General features: G+C 34.6%; 1 protein-coding gene across 2 annotated transcripts in view; it reads right to left on the bottom strand.

Moving 5' to 3' along the window:
- The window catches only part of LOC129005787 (protein Spindly-like), a 200,894-nt gene that overhangs the window by 68,189 nt on the left and 115,360 nt on the right, over positions 1-17,345 (bottom strand). Inside the window, exons 1-2 of one of the 2 annotated variants that reach the window (XM_054434820.1) lie at positions 13,192-13,407; positions 9,468-9,570 (exon numbers count right to left, since the gene is read on the bottom strand). In XM_054434820.1, the coding sequence (XP_054290795.1) occupies positions 9,468-9,557 (90 nt within the window). In that variant the 5' untranslated portion in view covers positions 9,558-9,570; positions 13,192-13,407. Of the gene's footprint in view, positions 1-9,467; positions 9,571-13,191; positions 13,408-17,345 lie in introns of those variants that run through there. The other variant, XM_054434891.1, reaches the window with a different exon arrangement.

Here is a 17,345-nt window from a genome sequence, read left to right as displayed (position 1 = left end):
GTTAGTTAGGTTAGGTTAACCTTACCTAACTAACCAAACGATATATAGTTAAAATACTATACCTCAACCTCGCCATTAAACATTCAGGTTGGAAATTTCACTATCAAAGGTGCTCTTGGCCTGTCCGTACGGAACACTGAGTTATATGCGCTACCAACTTATGAATAATTGTTTAAGCCTACGAACCCAAGAGATGGATAATTGGTCTGTTGGACGTATGGTCCAGCGAGCAGCACATAGCGTTGAGAAGACACATTAGAAATACGATTTGAGCATAATCCGTAAACCTCTGTTACAATCACCCACTGCAGTTGTCTCTAAACACTTTACACAACCACCATTGAAGTGTCGTCAACGAGTTAAAACCTTATATGTAAGCTATTGGTAACGCTTATTTAAAATTGTAAGTTTCCCAGGCATATAGAACACTGAGTCAAAGTCTTTTCCCCGGTTATAAACCCAAAACTCGATAGAAATTCTATACACAAAGATGCTCTATTTTCATTTACGGTTACCCTACACATTATTGCACTTGCGATTAATTAAATTCGTTATGTAAGGAAAAACGGTTTTAATCCAACTTGGTTTGGATTTGCTTTTGAAACTTGATCTGAAATGATTGCGGTATTTTTAAACAATATTCAATTTAAACATATCAGTGACAGCTAGAGAAAAATAATCTTGATCCGAACAGCTGTTCGCTATTTCATATGATGATTATGTGATAAACATTGTGAGAAAACTTGACAAAAATCGCACAAAATTGGGTTTTAAACGTCCGTAAGTTTTTTTTACAAAGTAGCGAGGCCATATTTTAATAGCTAAAGACACTTTCGCCAATCCAGTGAATACATTAAAATGATTCGAGGATCTTGATAGGTACTCTCGTTTTCAGGAGAAGGCCGCGTAAAATGGCCTTTGGACCGTGACAGACGGAAGATAGACAACAACGGAATTGAGATAATAATTGATGATTCAGATAATAACGGAATTGAGATGAAACTTTTTTCGGATTCTTGAATGTTTAAAACGTAAAAATAATCTAAAAGTTGATGATTCTGAGCAATGTACAGACAAAACTATAATTTTATTTATATAGATTAGTACCTGTGGTGATTTTTATTAGAAATTTATTGAAGTAAATAAACAGCAAAGTTAAAAACCATCTGACCAGTGTTTTTATTTAAAAAGTACGTAGGCCTATTTGATTGGCTTTGTTTTCTGAACTAAAATATCTATTTCCTGATCTATTTTTAGTTCCTGTTTTCGAAACATAATTTGGCAAAACAATTATTTATTCATTAAACAACTTGATCGAAAAATAATTTCTAAACATTGGAGGACAATTAAAAAACTTTTGAATTCTAATAAACCTAGCTGCCGTACCTGTGTTTTACATCGGAGAGGATTTTGAAGAGAAAAAGTTTGATACACGTCACATATTTCAAATCCCACTCCAAACACGTCATGTTAATACGTTTACTTCCTTAAATTAAGAATGTCACTATCTCCAATTAACAGGCCCGTAGCAAAAGTTAAAAGTTTCACAAATCGAATCGTTTCTACCTTTTGGACCGAAAAATCAAAGAACTTTATTGACAGCATTTAAAGCTGACTTCGTTAAACATTCTGTCATCTACATTCTTAAAAAATGTAAACATTGTGAAACTTTGGAATCCCATGGGGCGTAACTCAAAGAAAACACGTTAAATGTAATCAGTATATTTGTTAACCAGGTACAGGGCTACCTCTTGAATTGATATAGATAATAAATCGAAAAATAAAGAAATATAAGTTGATTGATTATTGGCTCTTACAAAAGGGTAAACAATCAAGGAACATGATTTAATTAAGTAACCACACATCACTGAGTCTATATCTTCATTCTTTCTTGTAAAAATCGCTTTGATTGTGGCTATATAAAATAGGGAAGTAATATTTCACTGTACAACGAGCTCAAAAAGCTCGAGAACCAGCAATAAGATGGAAATAACCGGCAGAACCTTTAACCATCCACTGGCTCGCTAGTCGCTACCCCAGGTCGGTCGGTAGCCGGGTAGCCCATCAATGGAACCCGTTAGGCTCGCCCCTACCTCTCGCCACAAAAGAGACAAGAATTTTGCCTTGTTCCACACGCCTTTGATTGTTTGAGGCGGGAAAACTATTTGTGTGCTACGGCCCGCGCAACACAGGATATTGTTTTCGTATTAGTTGGCCTTTTTCCAAGATGACCGTGACCGTTAACTTATTTTATGGACTCCCTTGGAGAATAATTCAAAACTACAAAGAACATTTCTAATCCCACAGTATACTAGCTATTTAAATTATAAACACTTTGGTGTTTGAAAAATATTTTTGGACGATAAATTTTGCAGCTTTTTGAAATCATCCAAGATGGCCGCTTGCCTCCAAGGACTCAACAATAGGCCTAATTGTGCGACTATAAAGCAATAACTTCCCACCTTACGCTTGCGAATTAGTACGGTACATATTTGTATCCACAGTTGCCAGGACGACTATTAAGACGACCAAAGATTACATTGACATTTAGGTATTTAATCTGTAGAATAGTAATTGTTAAGTAATCTGGAAGACAACTAATTAAAATGAAGTGCGAAAGATGGGTTATGAGAGTGCTCAATGCCTGAAGCATAATCCATTTGTTTGAGGTGCGGATTTTCAAGCTTGTAGAACAAATAAATATCACAAAGTAGAAGGGCAGGGGTGAAAGTGACTGAAGTGACGGGATACCCGGGTGGATTTTCAGTGACTGGATTCCCGTGGTATGCGGTAAAATATATAGTGACTGGCTTAGCAGCACAAATTTTACGTGACTGGCTTTCCCATGCAAATGCGGTGGTGACTGCATTAGCATAGCATTTTTTACGTAATTATATTTTAGTATTTTTAAGACAAAAAGAGATATATACGTTCAGATATGTCTAGGCTTAAGATATTTACCAACATATATTATATATATATCATAGTCTTGAAATATATTGGGGGGTGCAACTGACTGACTTCCAGTGTATATTTTATGTGACTGGCTTCCCGGGCGCGGCCGTGTATATATATATATATATATATATATATATATATATATATATATATCTATATATAGATATATAAAAATTTGAACGAATGGTGTTTTTGGCCTCTGGGGACATCAAAATGAAAAAGTAAATCGGTCCCGGGCTTAGGTCTTACCATGAGACCTACGGTAATAGCTACTTCCCTATAGGGAAATTCGCTAAAATGAAGATAAGAAATAGCTGAAATATTAAGATTTTTAGTTGTAAAATGGGGTAGAATAAGGCAGAAGCTAGTCAGGTTTGCCCCATTTTACAACTAAAAATTGTAATATTTCAGCTATTCCTTATTCGATCTTTTTGAACTTGGTATCGTTTCATAGGTAATTAAAAATGCTAAATAAAAGTGTTCTTGGCATTTTTTCATAAAACCAGTCATTTTCGAGTAGGCCTAATTTGAGTTTAACAGTTTTAAATGGCCGCCATTTTGAAATTTTAAGTTGAATCGAGATGACCTTTTTTTATGACACTGGTCTTGTCTACCATAACATAATACAAAGTTTCATAAAGATCGGTTGAAAATATTAAAAGATAAAAATGTTTATATAAAAAATACAAAATGGCAGATATTTGGTTAACAAAGCGATTTTGGAAAAAATGTTATTCTTGATTTTCTCTTAATTTAGACCCAAGGAATCACTAGGTAAAATATGTCCCCACCTTTTTTTAACACCCTGTATAACACTGTCGTGGACACAAGACGTTTCTCAGCGCCACCGCTCAAGGTCAAATTACTGAATACCGTATCCCCTCCTTCTCCTCGGGTGCCGAATTTATAGGGCTGTCACGGGGGTTAATAAAGTGACCACCCTAGGTGCCCGAAAGCGGTGGCTTTGAGGGCGCCACAGCAAAAGTAGTGCAACAATTTAAAAAAATGTATATGTTAAATGTACATAGCAAAGACAATATTTCCGTTACCGATGGATATATTCAGGATTTTGCCGAGATTGTAAAGGACAATAATGTCTCAGACAGCGAGACAACCCTCCTGACAACATCCCTCCCCGGGCACCAACAAACCACGCGACGGTCCTGTTTATGTAATAATGAATTTATGTAACATTTTAAAATTATATTAGAAACAAAAATGTTTTAAAGATAAATTTTTGTCTTGTTATTAACTGCAAGTAATATAAAAATCATTATTTTAACCGTAGTTTTTACAATTTAGTACAACATTATTGATGTTGAGAATTCAATGCAATAAAAATTAAAGGAAAGCATTCAGAAAAGAATGATGAAATAAAATCTTCTTTTTTGATTTGAACAACTTCTAGTGCAAGTATCAAAAACTATGAAAATTCAGCATTGAATTAACAAGAAAATCATACAATTTCCTGGTGAGAAAATGGCTCAAAGACACATTTTTCAGGCTAAATTTTTCCAAATTTTCTGGAGGAGAGTAGTCCAGACCCCCCTCTAATCTGGGGGGGTATTCTTTACCCCCCAGATTCCCCGGAGAGCTGACACCACCTGATTTTCCCTCTCTTGAGTAAAGGGCAGCGCCCTTTTAGGGGCTATAACCTACTAAATTTTAATCAAAACCATGTGTGCTGTTTTTTGTAAAAATTTGATTTTTCACTTTTTTATGGGGTTTTATGGAAAAATACCCATAGAAATTAAATAATTTTAATGAACCTGGAGACCACGAATTAATAGTACCCTACCCATACCAAGTTTCATCAAAATCGGACCATAGGTGTGGGTTTGTAGCTCTATACACATCCACAGACACATACAGACATCACTTTGAAACCACTTTTTTGGGTTCAGGGAGGCCCAAAACGGATATGTCCACCCAAAGCTCAAACTGGAAAATTTTGACGAAAAAACAGTACTTTCCCCATAAAACATATATGACAAAATGGTATACAAAGCCAATATGTAGGGGGGGAGTAAAAAACAAATAACTTAGAAAGAAGGCTCACCACATGCACCATTCGCCAAACACCGAGCAGCGACTCACCGAATCGGGTGAGGTTCATAATGTCCAAATTTCACAAACTCCAACGTCTAAAATATTAAATAAACAGTGCGTTTCATAACCTCCAAACTTCATAAACTCCAAAACTATAACTTTCAAATAAGCACAGTTTCACAATGTCCAAATTTCACAAACTCCAACTTTTAAATATCAAATAAACAGAGCAGTTCATAACCTCCAAGTTTCATAAGCTCCAACGGTACAGTCTCTGCCGTAAGTCAATCGAATTGGCCGGATACCGAGGCGTACGGGCCGAATGAACCTCTCTGTTTTACACAAACATACATTCACTCAACCTGCTCTGCTACACTTATTTGTTAACATACAAATTTCAAATTGATATATTATTTTTCTGGAAAAACCAGTGCTCATTACTATGTAGCTAGTTTTTACCTTAACATAATTTTTATAATTTATTTAGGCAAATTAAAACAGATGATTGTTTTTTAACACCATAAAAAACATGAAAAATGTAGTAAGTGAGGAAATTTTTTATTTTTTGGTCAGGAAAAAAATTTCTGCGGCAAAGTTTTAGATCAAAGTATGAATTTTATTTTTTATTTGAAGCTTTTTTTGATACGGAGCCTGCTTGTATCATTTTTAAGCGATTAAAAATAGGCATAAAATCGCTTGGCGCGGCATTGGCGCTAGGAGTTTGGCCGGCTCAGCATCAGTTTACAGGATATAGAAACTGAGTTTCTAGCATTTAATTATCATTATATTACATCAAATATGTCATTACATTACGAAGAATGGTAACTTAATTTACAGGCGTATGTTTGTGCATTTTAATGCTTACCGGTAGTCTATAGTTAACAAAATTCTTTGATATAAATGCTTCCCCGATTGTAATTTCGGAAATTGTCTTCGTGAAATATGAAAAGGCATAGTTTCCTATTTGGATGTGGAGATAATTTAAGTTCTTGGTAAAACCCACTGAATTAGCGACCTGGCCCAGTTATTATTTCTACTTTTATACTCCTTTCGTAAAGGTAAACTAAATTAGTGTAAATGCATCCCTTTGACTAAACTTTACCCTAGATTTGGTTCTGGTCATAATAATATAAACAAAAATAGAAACTACTCTTATTCTAAGTTTATGTGGTGGAATTCCTGCTAAAAGTTCGATTGACTTTACATTCTATCGAAATAGGCCTATTTAAAACGTTCAGCGGGTTCATAGTTGAGACCATGGTTGAGACCACATTACAATACCTATTTATTTGCTTCTTCATCCTCTTTAGCCATTTAGTTGTTAGATAGTATTACATGTTATATTCAATGGATTTTATTTTAAAACATTTAACGAGTTTATATTCATCTATATTTGAAAAAGCTAATCAACGGCTCTAGTCTAACATTTTTGCCACTGCAGTGCATGGTTAGGGTTTGATTACCCATTTGTCGAAACTAATCACGAAATTACGTTTCTCCAGCATTGACAAGCATATAAAGAAAAGGAAACTACCTCAAAATATTACTGTTATAGGTTTTCCCTGTACTTTATTCATACTATGCATGCTAGTCTATATGATTTTAACCCCTTTTCCTTTGAGAAACAGAATGTACCTAGTTAAAACCTTCTCCAAACAAAATTAATAAATCCCGCTCACTGGAACTTGTCATAGTAATTGCTTTAGTGAAAAAATATATTATCTCTACGAACTTTTTTAGTTTAATTCTCAGGTTAGTTCCAGAGTAGCCGTTGAGGTCATTCCACTTTAAACAAAATATTGATTAAACACTAAAGTAAGCGTCAAATGTTTACAGAAACGTTTAGAATATATCATCTCATTATAATGTTTTTGAAATAAAAACAAAGCAGGAGTTTTCCATTTGATATTGAATCCATAATTAATTAGTGAAATTAGTGATTTGTGTTGAAATTTTATTTGGCGTCTTCTGGTATCTTGGTTTTGTTGTTAAAGTTAGTGATGGTAAAAGGCCTAATTAAGTTCGCAGTTTACATGCCGATTTTGCATTTTTTTTTTTTAAAGTCAGTAAAAGATAAATTAATTTTTATTTTGTCCTTAGGTAATTAAACATTAGTCCATACGGCACGCGTACGATTGTAGTTTCTTTCTACACGTTGCAAAATGCTAAATTGCCCTACATGTTTAAGCAATCTACAGAAACATTGTTTGTAAACAATTAAAAAATACAGGCTATTTTATGCATTAAACTATTGGCTACAACTTAGCCACAGGCAGAACCTCTCTGACCAAAACAAAAAATAGGCCTATATATTTTTTTGCAAAGTATGGTGTTTCCTCTTGACGATAGCTTCCCTCTTGACTGCAACGCCAGCAAGGCCGTGGTGCGAAATTTTTGCTGGACTGTACTTTTTCTTATCCAACCTAAACCCCTAATCAATTCGAGCTAAGTGCTGCATACATTTTAATTTATATTCACTGAAAAATTGAAATTCAGACTAGTTAAAGTTAAACTGTGTAATGAAATGTAAGTGATAATTTAAGGTAACATATTATAAATAATATTACAGAAACCCTTACAGTTAATAAAACACTATTCTACAAATTCTCTCCAGAAAGTAAATCTCATGAATAATTAACCACTACGGAAATCTATATATATAATACGCTAACATAATCAAAATCAAAAAGTAAATCGGTCCCGGGCCTAGGTCTTACAATGCCACCTACGGTAATAGCTACTGTACTTTCTTATAGGGAAATTTGCTAAATAGAATCTAAAAACTATAAAAGGTACCTATCTAATAACTGGTTGAATTATTTACATTGAACACTATTTTTAAATAGAATATGCAATAATCGTTACAACAACAACAACTTCATACCTTAATATTTTATACGACAGTCAAAGACTCCACTGTTTGTGATTACGCATTTTTATTGGTAAATAAAAGGTATACAGTGCTTAGCTCTCCACTGAAAAGGCAAATCAAAATATAAATTATCACCTTGTCAAAACTTTAACATTATTGAACTAGCCACATTAAGTTGCAAAGAGAAACGAGACTGCTGTGAGTAAAAAAGTGTAAATACTCGAGTATGAGCTTTTATTGAAACGTGACCAGTATACCTACAATATGATGTATAAGTTAAATCCTACTTATAAAAATGTATTTCTGCGTTTATGTATGTTAGTCTCTACCTTTTTATGTAGTTTAAACTCATCCTTTTAGTGGGTAGAATGAATAAAGTACAAGGTTTTCGGCACTTTTCTAACAAAGGGCTATTTTTACACATTACAAAAAAAACAACTGATGTAATCGTTATGAAATTTTAACAGCTATTAGAAAATATACTTATAAAACATATTTATATGTTTTAAAATTTTTCTTCGGTAAAAAAATCTCTTACGATATTTGTAATGTAATAATTGGCTTTTTAATTGAGATACGGAACAGTTAAGAAACTCAGCTGAAAGCTTGAATTAAAGGTATTAAAAATGTAAAAATGTAAATTTGATTTGCACATTATGTGCTAACACATATTTGAGTCACACAGCTGAATGTTCTTCAATCATAAAATGCACGTATAATCAGTAGTTGAGCGCTGGCGAACGGTGCCTGCTATCTGACTGTGGCAACCACTGTAGAGACTTCTGGCTCAGACTGTACCGTTGGAGGTTATGAAATTTGGACATTATGAACCGCACTGTTTATTTGGTATCTTAACGTTGGAGTTTGTGAATTTTGGACATTGTGAAACAGTGATTATTTGAATGTTATAGATTTGGAGCTTATGAAAATTGGAGGTTATGAACCGCTCTGGTTATTTAATATTTTAAGCGTTGGAGTTTGTGAAATTTGGAGTTTATGAAACGCTCCCACCGAATCAAGAGTAGTGTGGATAGGTGTTTGTCTTTTTGGCAAGCAGCAAACATTCGTGCTCGTGATTTCCCATTCATTGTCGATATTTTTGCACACATCAAAGTGAACGAATATTTACTATTCCAGAATTGAACAGTTGCTTGGAAAACAACAAATGTGTGTAGACGTGTACTCGTTAATCGGCAAATAGACATACAATTAGATCACCGAATGTCAAATATCAGCACGAACTTGGCGATTGGCGCATGTCTGGAGCCGCTTTTATTGATAGGTTAGGCTGAATACAGATTCCCAGCTGTTTAAATACTACCAATTAAACATTGCTCGATTGATTTTGAGTTTGAGTTCGCTTGAAAAAAGTAGTTTTTTAGAACCTACGAGTAGCCGTCAAGGTGCCACCCCGACATCCTGCCACCTAGGACTATAATTAAAAGCCCAATACTCAAGGACAGCTGGGTCCAGCTTCGAAACATCAAAAAGCTACTCACTTTTACGATAAGCACGATAACCACTCACCTACCTAGCTTATATAGGTTAATAAATATTGTTAAATACTTTATTCAAAGTTTTATCTTACCTCATGCTTGTCTCTGGGAGAGTTGAGCTCAGGTTTTGTTCTATTCACTGAAGAGCATACATTAGTCATGTCCATAGCTGATTCATCCATTATCAATGCTAACCTAAAAGCCAATCTTTCCTTTAACTTAATTTTTGAATTGTTTATAAATTAAGGAACTAGTCCCATATTTTAATACCATAAGTTAAGAAAGAAAATATACTGATAAGTTGCTGAATCAAATTTTGGTAGACGGGTCATCATGTTTACAGTTTTACTGATTTGTCTAGAAATCTAGGCTAGGCCTAGTTAGCTAAAGGTGATGGTTTACAAAACCGATGACAATTTAAAAATTATTGTAGCTAGCCAATTTAAACAAAAAAATCCTAACTTAAAGTGAATTGTGGTTTCTTGATTTGTGGGCTGTTATGGATTCATTACTCAAGCAATTGCAAAGTATTACAGGAGTTTTAAATTAAAATAATTTATTTTTGTAAAAAAATACAACCGACTTCAAATGCTCTAAAAAGAATGAAATAATTTCAATAAAGTAAACTTTTGTATTAGTAAAGCTCACCTATTTTAAGTCGGCGCGGCTCTATGATGATTTTTGATACAAAATTTAAAGAGGACTAGTGTCCCTGTTGCTCGAATTCGAACAATTGCTAAGTATTACAGGCGTTATTTTAAAACGAATTTCAACCAAGTCAGCAAATATTTGTAGCGAACTGTTAAATTAGCAAACTTATTGACTGTTTAAAATTAACATATGATCTTCTTCTCACTTTTGATTTCTGACAACAGCTGAAGTTTCATAACAATTTTTGTTTCCAATGTTAATCTTATGGAGAAATACGAAACTTTAAAGGGCTCCAGGGCCTCACTCTCTCATTCTTTCCCTAAAAAGAAAGTTTCCTGCACAACTTCACGTTACGCTCTTTCCAATGACACCAAAAACATGACAATCGGTTCAGTAGTTTCGGAGGAGTAAGTGTCACAAATAATAAGGAATAACTACCCCCGCTCCTCTCCGATCACAGTATTTTAATGTTTTACCTAAACGCAAGCGTACTCCATAACTGTAAGAAGATTGAAAAGAGAAAAATAAATCACAGTAGCCTAGAATTATTCAAACGCCTATTGTCAATGCAAAGCTGGCCGGGAAATTATACAACAAGAGGTGTTGATGAATGTTTTGAAGATTTTTATTCTACGTTTATGTACATATTTGATATTTGTTTCCCAAAGTCACTATTTAATATTAAAGACAAGTCACATGCTAAATGGATTACTGTAATCAAGAAGTTGTTGATTCCGAGGAAAATTTAAAAGATTTGTACTGGCGGACGAGAGATTCACCAAATGATGTAACCAAAAATGAATACACCAGAGCAAAAACTGCTCATACTTCTTTGCTAAACAAATCTAAGAAACAGTTCTAGGCTATAAGGCGAAAATTGACAACGCCAAAAACATTAGGCCTAGTAAAGAGTCTTGGAACATTAGTTAAAAGTTTAACATGTGATGATGATGTAAATAGTTTTAATGTATGTTTAAATAACAATGACGAGCTCACTACCAACTCTGGCAGTGTAGCAAATATATTTAACGATTACTTTGTGTCGGAAATTGTAAAATTAACAGGACCTGTTACACCGGTAGATATAGATCTTTAAAGTCAACTCGATCATGAAAATGGATTCCAGTTAGGGCCTACAAATGAGAAGGAGGTATTGGAAATAATGAACAAAATAAGTCTTAAGAATAGTGCTGGTGTCGATGAAGTACCCTGTAGTATTTTAAAAGTTTGTAAAGAAGAAATAGCTTTACCAATGATCATCAACAAATCATTCAAAGATGGCATATTTCCCAGTAAGATAAAAACATCAAAAGTAGTTCCTATACATAAAAATAATGAAAAGGACTTGTTTAAAAACTACCGACCAATTGCTGTACAGAGTGTCTTTTCTAAGATTTTTGAAATTATTTTCCTAAAAAGACTTATTTTGTACCTGGACAGTAAAAATCTGCTGAACAACCATCAGTATGGGTTTCGTAAAAATAAATCTACTGTTGATGCAATATTCGACCTGTTGATGAATTTGTATGATAATCTGGATGAGATGGGCGAACAGTTGTGTGTATTCTACGACATGACAAAGGCATTCGATTTGCTTTCACATTCAACGCTACTCCAGAAACGTAGGTCAATGGGTATAAGTGGCAAGCCTCTTTGCTGGATAGCCACATACTTGAAAAATAGGAAACAGATAGTAAGCATACGACACTCAAGTCAGGATGGGCTAATCCGAAATTTTCGTTCTGCAACTTCGCCTCCCATCAACACAGGCGTGCCTCAGGGCTCGAACCTAGGCCCGGTCTTGTTCCTCCTTTATGTGAACGGCTTGCCTGAGTAATTAACTTCTGGTAATAAATGGATGTTTGCTGACGACATCAGCCACCTGTTTCACTGTGAGAATGAGGAACTACTCAAGACCAAAGCCCAAGAAGGTTTAAACCTGATGAGTGAATGGTGCGATACAAATAAATTATTGCTAAATAAAGGGAAAACAAAAGCCATACAATTTTACAACAGGAAAAAACCAGATAGTTCACCACTGCTTCGACTCGAAGGCGCAAGCGTCTCCATTGACAGCCATATCAAATATCTAGGCATTACCATCAGTGAAGACCTCAGATGGCAGAAACACATTGAAAGTTTGATACCAAGACTCACAGCTACATGTTATATGGCGCGACGCTTGCAAAACCTAGTTGAAAAAGACATACTCATGAAGGTCTATTTTGGTTGTTTTCATAGCATCATCAAATATGGAATAGTCTTTTGGGGCAGCAGCCCACTTGCTCAACGTATTCTCCTGCTACAAAAACGCATCATTAGAATAATATGCAACAAAAATTATATAAGTAGCACACTGCCAAGAACTATTTTTAGAATCTAAAATCCTGACCCTACCAGCCCTTTTCATTCTGGAGTCAGCACTGATGGTCAACAGGAAGCCTGAAAACTTCAGCAAGAATTTAGATATACACAACTACAACACTCGCCAGAGGAATAATCTACAAGTACTGTACCTCAAGTGTCATCTAGCCTAGCAAAAAATGGACTAAGATTCATGTGTATTAAAGTTTTCAATAAAGTTCAAATTGAACTAAGAAGTATAGAAGATGGAAAAGTCCTTAAAACCAAATTAAAAGACTTCCTTCTCAAGAGGCCTTAGGCTACTATTCTGTGGAAGAATTTTTCAATGACTAGGCCATCAACAAACTGACGACCACGGCACATCAGTGCTTCCAAGAGACTTTCAATTATCAAGTAAGTATCAAGTACTTACCAAAATAACTCGAATTTTGAACATAGGCTATCACTTTCAGATTCGAGATAGACTATTTTAGGGCCCTACTGTAATAGCTTAGTCTATGGTAATAGCTTCTTCCTTATGGAGAAAACTCACTACAATACAAACATTTAGGACTAGGCTGACTCATAACTTTCTAAGGTGTTAGGCTTCTATTGATTTCCCTAGGCAATATGATAAAAAAACCAATAATAAAGTGACTTTGTGCCATATACTTCAGCTAGAACAAACAACAAATCTAAATCCTTTAGCTTTTGTTAGGTTAGTTACTATCTGTATAGCAGCCAGGCCTAGACTTTGTAGATATTACTACGAATTATCTTAAAATATATTGTCTAATGGTATGAAATACTGTACTTACTTACCTAGGCCTAAGTTACTTGTAATCTAACGGAAAAGTCAAATTTAATGAAACGAAACAAGTTAGATAAATAAATCTATTATATTTTATCAAGCCATTCCAAACTAAATCCGTATAGTTAATAATTATCATCCGGTATGCAACAACTCTACACTACTACTACAATTTATATAATTTCAAACAAAGAAAATAGAAAAGAAATACCAAACAAATTAACAAAATGTTTGAAATTGAAAGATTTGAAAGATTTAATTTTTTTTTTATTTCTTTCGTTTTCGTTGTTTCGTTAGTAAAAAAACTAAGTGAAGAGAAGCAGAAGAATAAGGTATGGTATTGGTTGGAGTTGGAGGTGTTCAGGGAGGTCAGTATTCTTCTTTCTTTCGCAGGCATTCACAGGCTGAACAAAAAGCCATGAGGATGTTAGCGAATTTCCCCTATGGGGAATAAGCTATTCTATTACCGTAGTACCACGGTAGTACCATAGATAAAACATACTCCCTTAGGTAGTACCATAGATAAAACATACTCCCTTAGTAGATTTCTCATCCTTATGGAACAGCTGAAGACAATTTTATTGTTAGTTCATGTACGGTTTATGTAGAGGTCGTGTTTTGTTTACAATTTGTTTCCCGTTATTACAGCCATTTAAACCCTCGTTTAACCAAATAATACGATCTAATCATAAACAATAACTTGTCCCCTAGTTATATAACCAAACAGTAAAGCAGAAATCAAGAAATTAACCCTAAAATAGTTGAAACAAAGTTTCATCGACACTAGCGCCTTTGTGTCACGTACATGAATTAGACACGAAAAACGTGCTTCAAAATTTACAATGGGATGAGAAGTGTAGTACTCATGGCAAGACCTGGACCCGGGACCGATTTGATTTTTCATTTTGAGGTCCCTAGAGGCCAAAAACACCATCCGTTCAAATTCATATATATATTGAATAAATATATCGTTCACTATTGAGGGCTACTTTATTATTAGTAATTGAAATAAATAATTAAACATTTAGTACCCTTTAACTTAATTAGTAATTGATTAGAGGAGTTATTGGTAATTGAAATAAATAATCAAACATTTAGTACCCTTTAAGTTAAAGGGTACTAAATGTTTAATTATTTATTTCAATTACTAATATATATATATATATATATGTGTGTGTGTGTGTGTGTGTGTGTGTGTGTCCGTTAGTGCGATAACTTGAGCAAAAATGATCCGATTTTGATTAAATTTGGTACAAACGTGTAAACCTACGTTTACTCGAACGAGTTCGCGATCCAGCATAATCAGAAATCAGAAACATTTATTGCCGAAAACATTACAAAAATCAAAAATGTATAGGCCATCGTCAGGTACAATTTATCAAACATGAATTGCTTGTCTTAAGAAAACAACCATTATAAGAAGCAGTCTTTAAATCGTCTTTAGATTTCTATCACAGAAGTTGTTTAAAAAAAATATAAGTATATAAACAAATGTCAACAATACAGTACATAAAATTTTAACAGTTAAAAAAGTCACAATAACAAAATGAAACTCAACAATATAGTACAAAAAATTTTAAAATTGTTATGGGCGGTAACAGGAGATTCAACAATAAAAACATACATTTAACATTAGACAATAAAAAACAAACAGCACATCTGACATTAACAATAAAAACTAGGCCTAATTGAATTTGTTTTCAAAGAAATCTTTAATGCTGTAAAAAGGCTTTGATGTTAAAAGAGAATTCAATTTACATTTAAAACTTTTTAAGGGTAGACAAGTTAACTTATAAGGAAGGTGATTCAACATTTTTAAACCTATAACTACATGGTTCTTTTGAGTTTTACCTAACCTAACTCTAGGAACATGGACCTTATGTTGTGCTCTGGTGTTATACTTGTGAACATCTCTGTTGAAAGTACATTCTATTTCTTTACTATAGACACATAACATGAAAATATATAGATTAATCACAGTCATTGTCATTATTTTAAGTTCAGCAAAAAGAGGTTTACAATGAGCGTTCAATTCTAACCCTGTCATTATTCTAATAGCCTTTTTTCTGCAAAATCAGTACTTCATCAATTCTTGAGCTATTACCCCATAGAATTAAACCAAAACTGATGACACTGCGAAACAAAGCATAATAGACATTGGTAACATAGGTTGAAGGAACATGAAATCTTAACACTGATAACAAAAATATAACTCTGGACAGTTTTGAACATACGTGGTCTATTTGGTTACTCCAGGTTAGATTGAGATCTATTTTCAAACCTAAAAGTTTGATACATTTCTCTTCGGACTCATCTGGGGAATATTTATTCAAACTGAAAGTAACATTTTGAGTTTTGGTTTCATTAACTGTGAATTTATTCAATTTAAAATAAGTGATTGTACTTTGCAATGTATCAGACATGATATCAACAGATAGCAAATCCAAAGCTTTAGTATTAAAGGTACTGTCATCTGCAAACATTATTGTATCATAATTTACAATATTATGTGGAAGGTCATTAACCATGATTAAAAACAGAATCGGTCCAAAAGGACCGATAGCCTTGCGGAACTCCAGCTTGCAAAACCAATTCAAGTGACATTTTACCTCTAATTTGGACAACCTGTCTACGTTCAGTATCTGATGGTGTGCCACAGGGGTCTCACTTGGGCCCATTACTGTTTAATCTCTTCGTGAATGATATAAAAAGTGTAATCAGCTCCAAGTTCCTGATGTTCGTCGATGATATGAAGGTGTTTGCTCGTGTGAAGTCATTGGAGGATCAGCTGAATCTTCAACATTGCCTGAATAACATCGCAGATTGGTGCGAAGCAAATGCAATGGATCTCAACATTACCAAGTGCAGTGCTATGTCATTCAAGAGAGGTCTTACTGCCGGGCTCAGCTTTGATTATGAAATTGCAGGCAGTGTTCTAGGAAGAGTCGACAAGATTAGAGACCTTGGAATCATTATGGAATCCTCCCTAGACCCTCGTCCACACATTGATCACATAACTTCTAAGGCCAGCTCACTGCTAGGGTTTGGGTTTAGAACAGCTAAAGAGCTTAAGTCGCCACTAACTCTTGTCACACTCTATAAGACACTTGTACGACCAGTCGTTGAGTATGGCACTGTAATCTGAGCACCGTACCAACTTGGAGACATTCAAAAGCTTGAAAGAATTCAATTGCGCTTTGTGTGGATGCTTGGAGTAAGGCTGAACTACCCATACTTTGAAATACCCACATCTGAGGTGGAAAAAGCTTTTAGACTTCAACCACTTCTTTTGAGGAGAAAGGTCAGTGACCTCCATTTTCTCTTCAAGCTTGTAAATGGTTATATTGACTGCCCCAGCCTACTTGAGGACATAGACTTCACTGTACCTCGTGGGACGCGCTCAGATTCAATATTCCAAAGATGCTACAGACCTACAAGCTATGCCCTCAACAGTGGTATTGCCAGGCTTCTCAGGAATGGCAGCGAGGTGGCTTCCAGGGTAGACTTCTTCCACGGCTCCCCATCTTCAGTTAAAAGGTGTTTAACTGGTGTGGTGTCAGTGGAGAGTTAGGTGGTGCCTTTAAAGGGCCACACAAGGTGTTTTTGAGTTGAATATGCATATTATCCTTCACCACTGCAATTGCCTCAATCTCATCAGCTTTTTTTCAAATTTCATCATCATGTTTTTACACGTTTTATGTTCCCTATTTATCATTGTTATGTGTCTTTGTAGCTTCCTTGTCATTATAAGTTGTTATTTATATGTTGTGTTATTTATATTTTGCCACTCCATTTATTGTTATTGCATATTACCATCCATCTTCTATATATATAATACCATAGATAAAACATTAGTCTATGATAATACGCCTCCCTTGACAAATATTATCAATACTTCCATAATACAAGCCACAGTTCCACAAGCCATGAAACAAGCTCTGGTCTACCCCAAATTCAAGAAAGGAGATACCACCCTAACCGAAAACTATAGACCAATTTCAATATTACCGGCCCTAACCAAATATCTGGAAAAAATAATCAACTCCCAAATAATAACTTTCCTTGAAAACAACCACCTATTAAGCGACAACCAGCACGGCTTCAGAGAAAAGAAATCCATAAATACCGCTTTGGCTCAACTCTGCAACACCATAACCAATATCTG

This window comes from Macrosteles quadrilineatus, unplaced genomic scaffold (assembly GCF_028750875.1).
Source record: "Macrosteles quadrilineatus isolate MER2022 unplaced genomic scaffold, UCM_ALF_1.0 Scaffold_1__1_contigs__length_201487025, whole genome shotgun sequence".
Taxonomy (NCBI): domain Eukaryota; kingdom Metazoa; phylum Arthropoda; class Insecta; order Hemiptera; family Cicadellidae; genus Macrosteles; species Macrosteles quadrilineatus.
The sequence above is the reverse complement of the archived record's forward strand: the minus strand, read 5'-3'. Positions and strand labels throughout refer to the sequence as shown.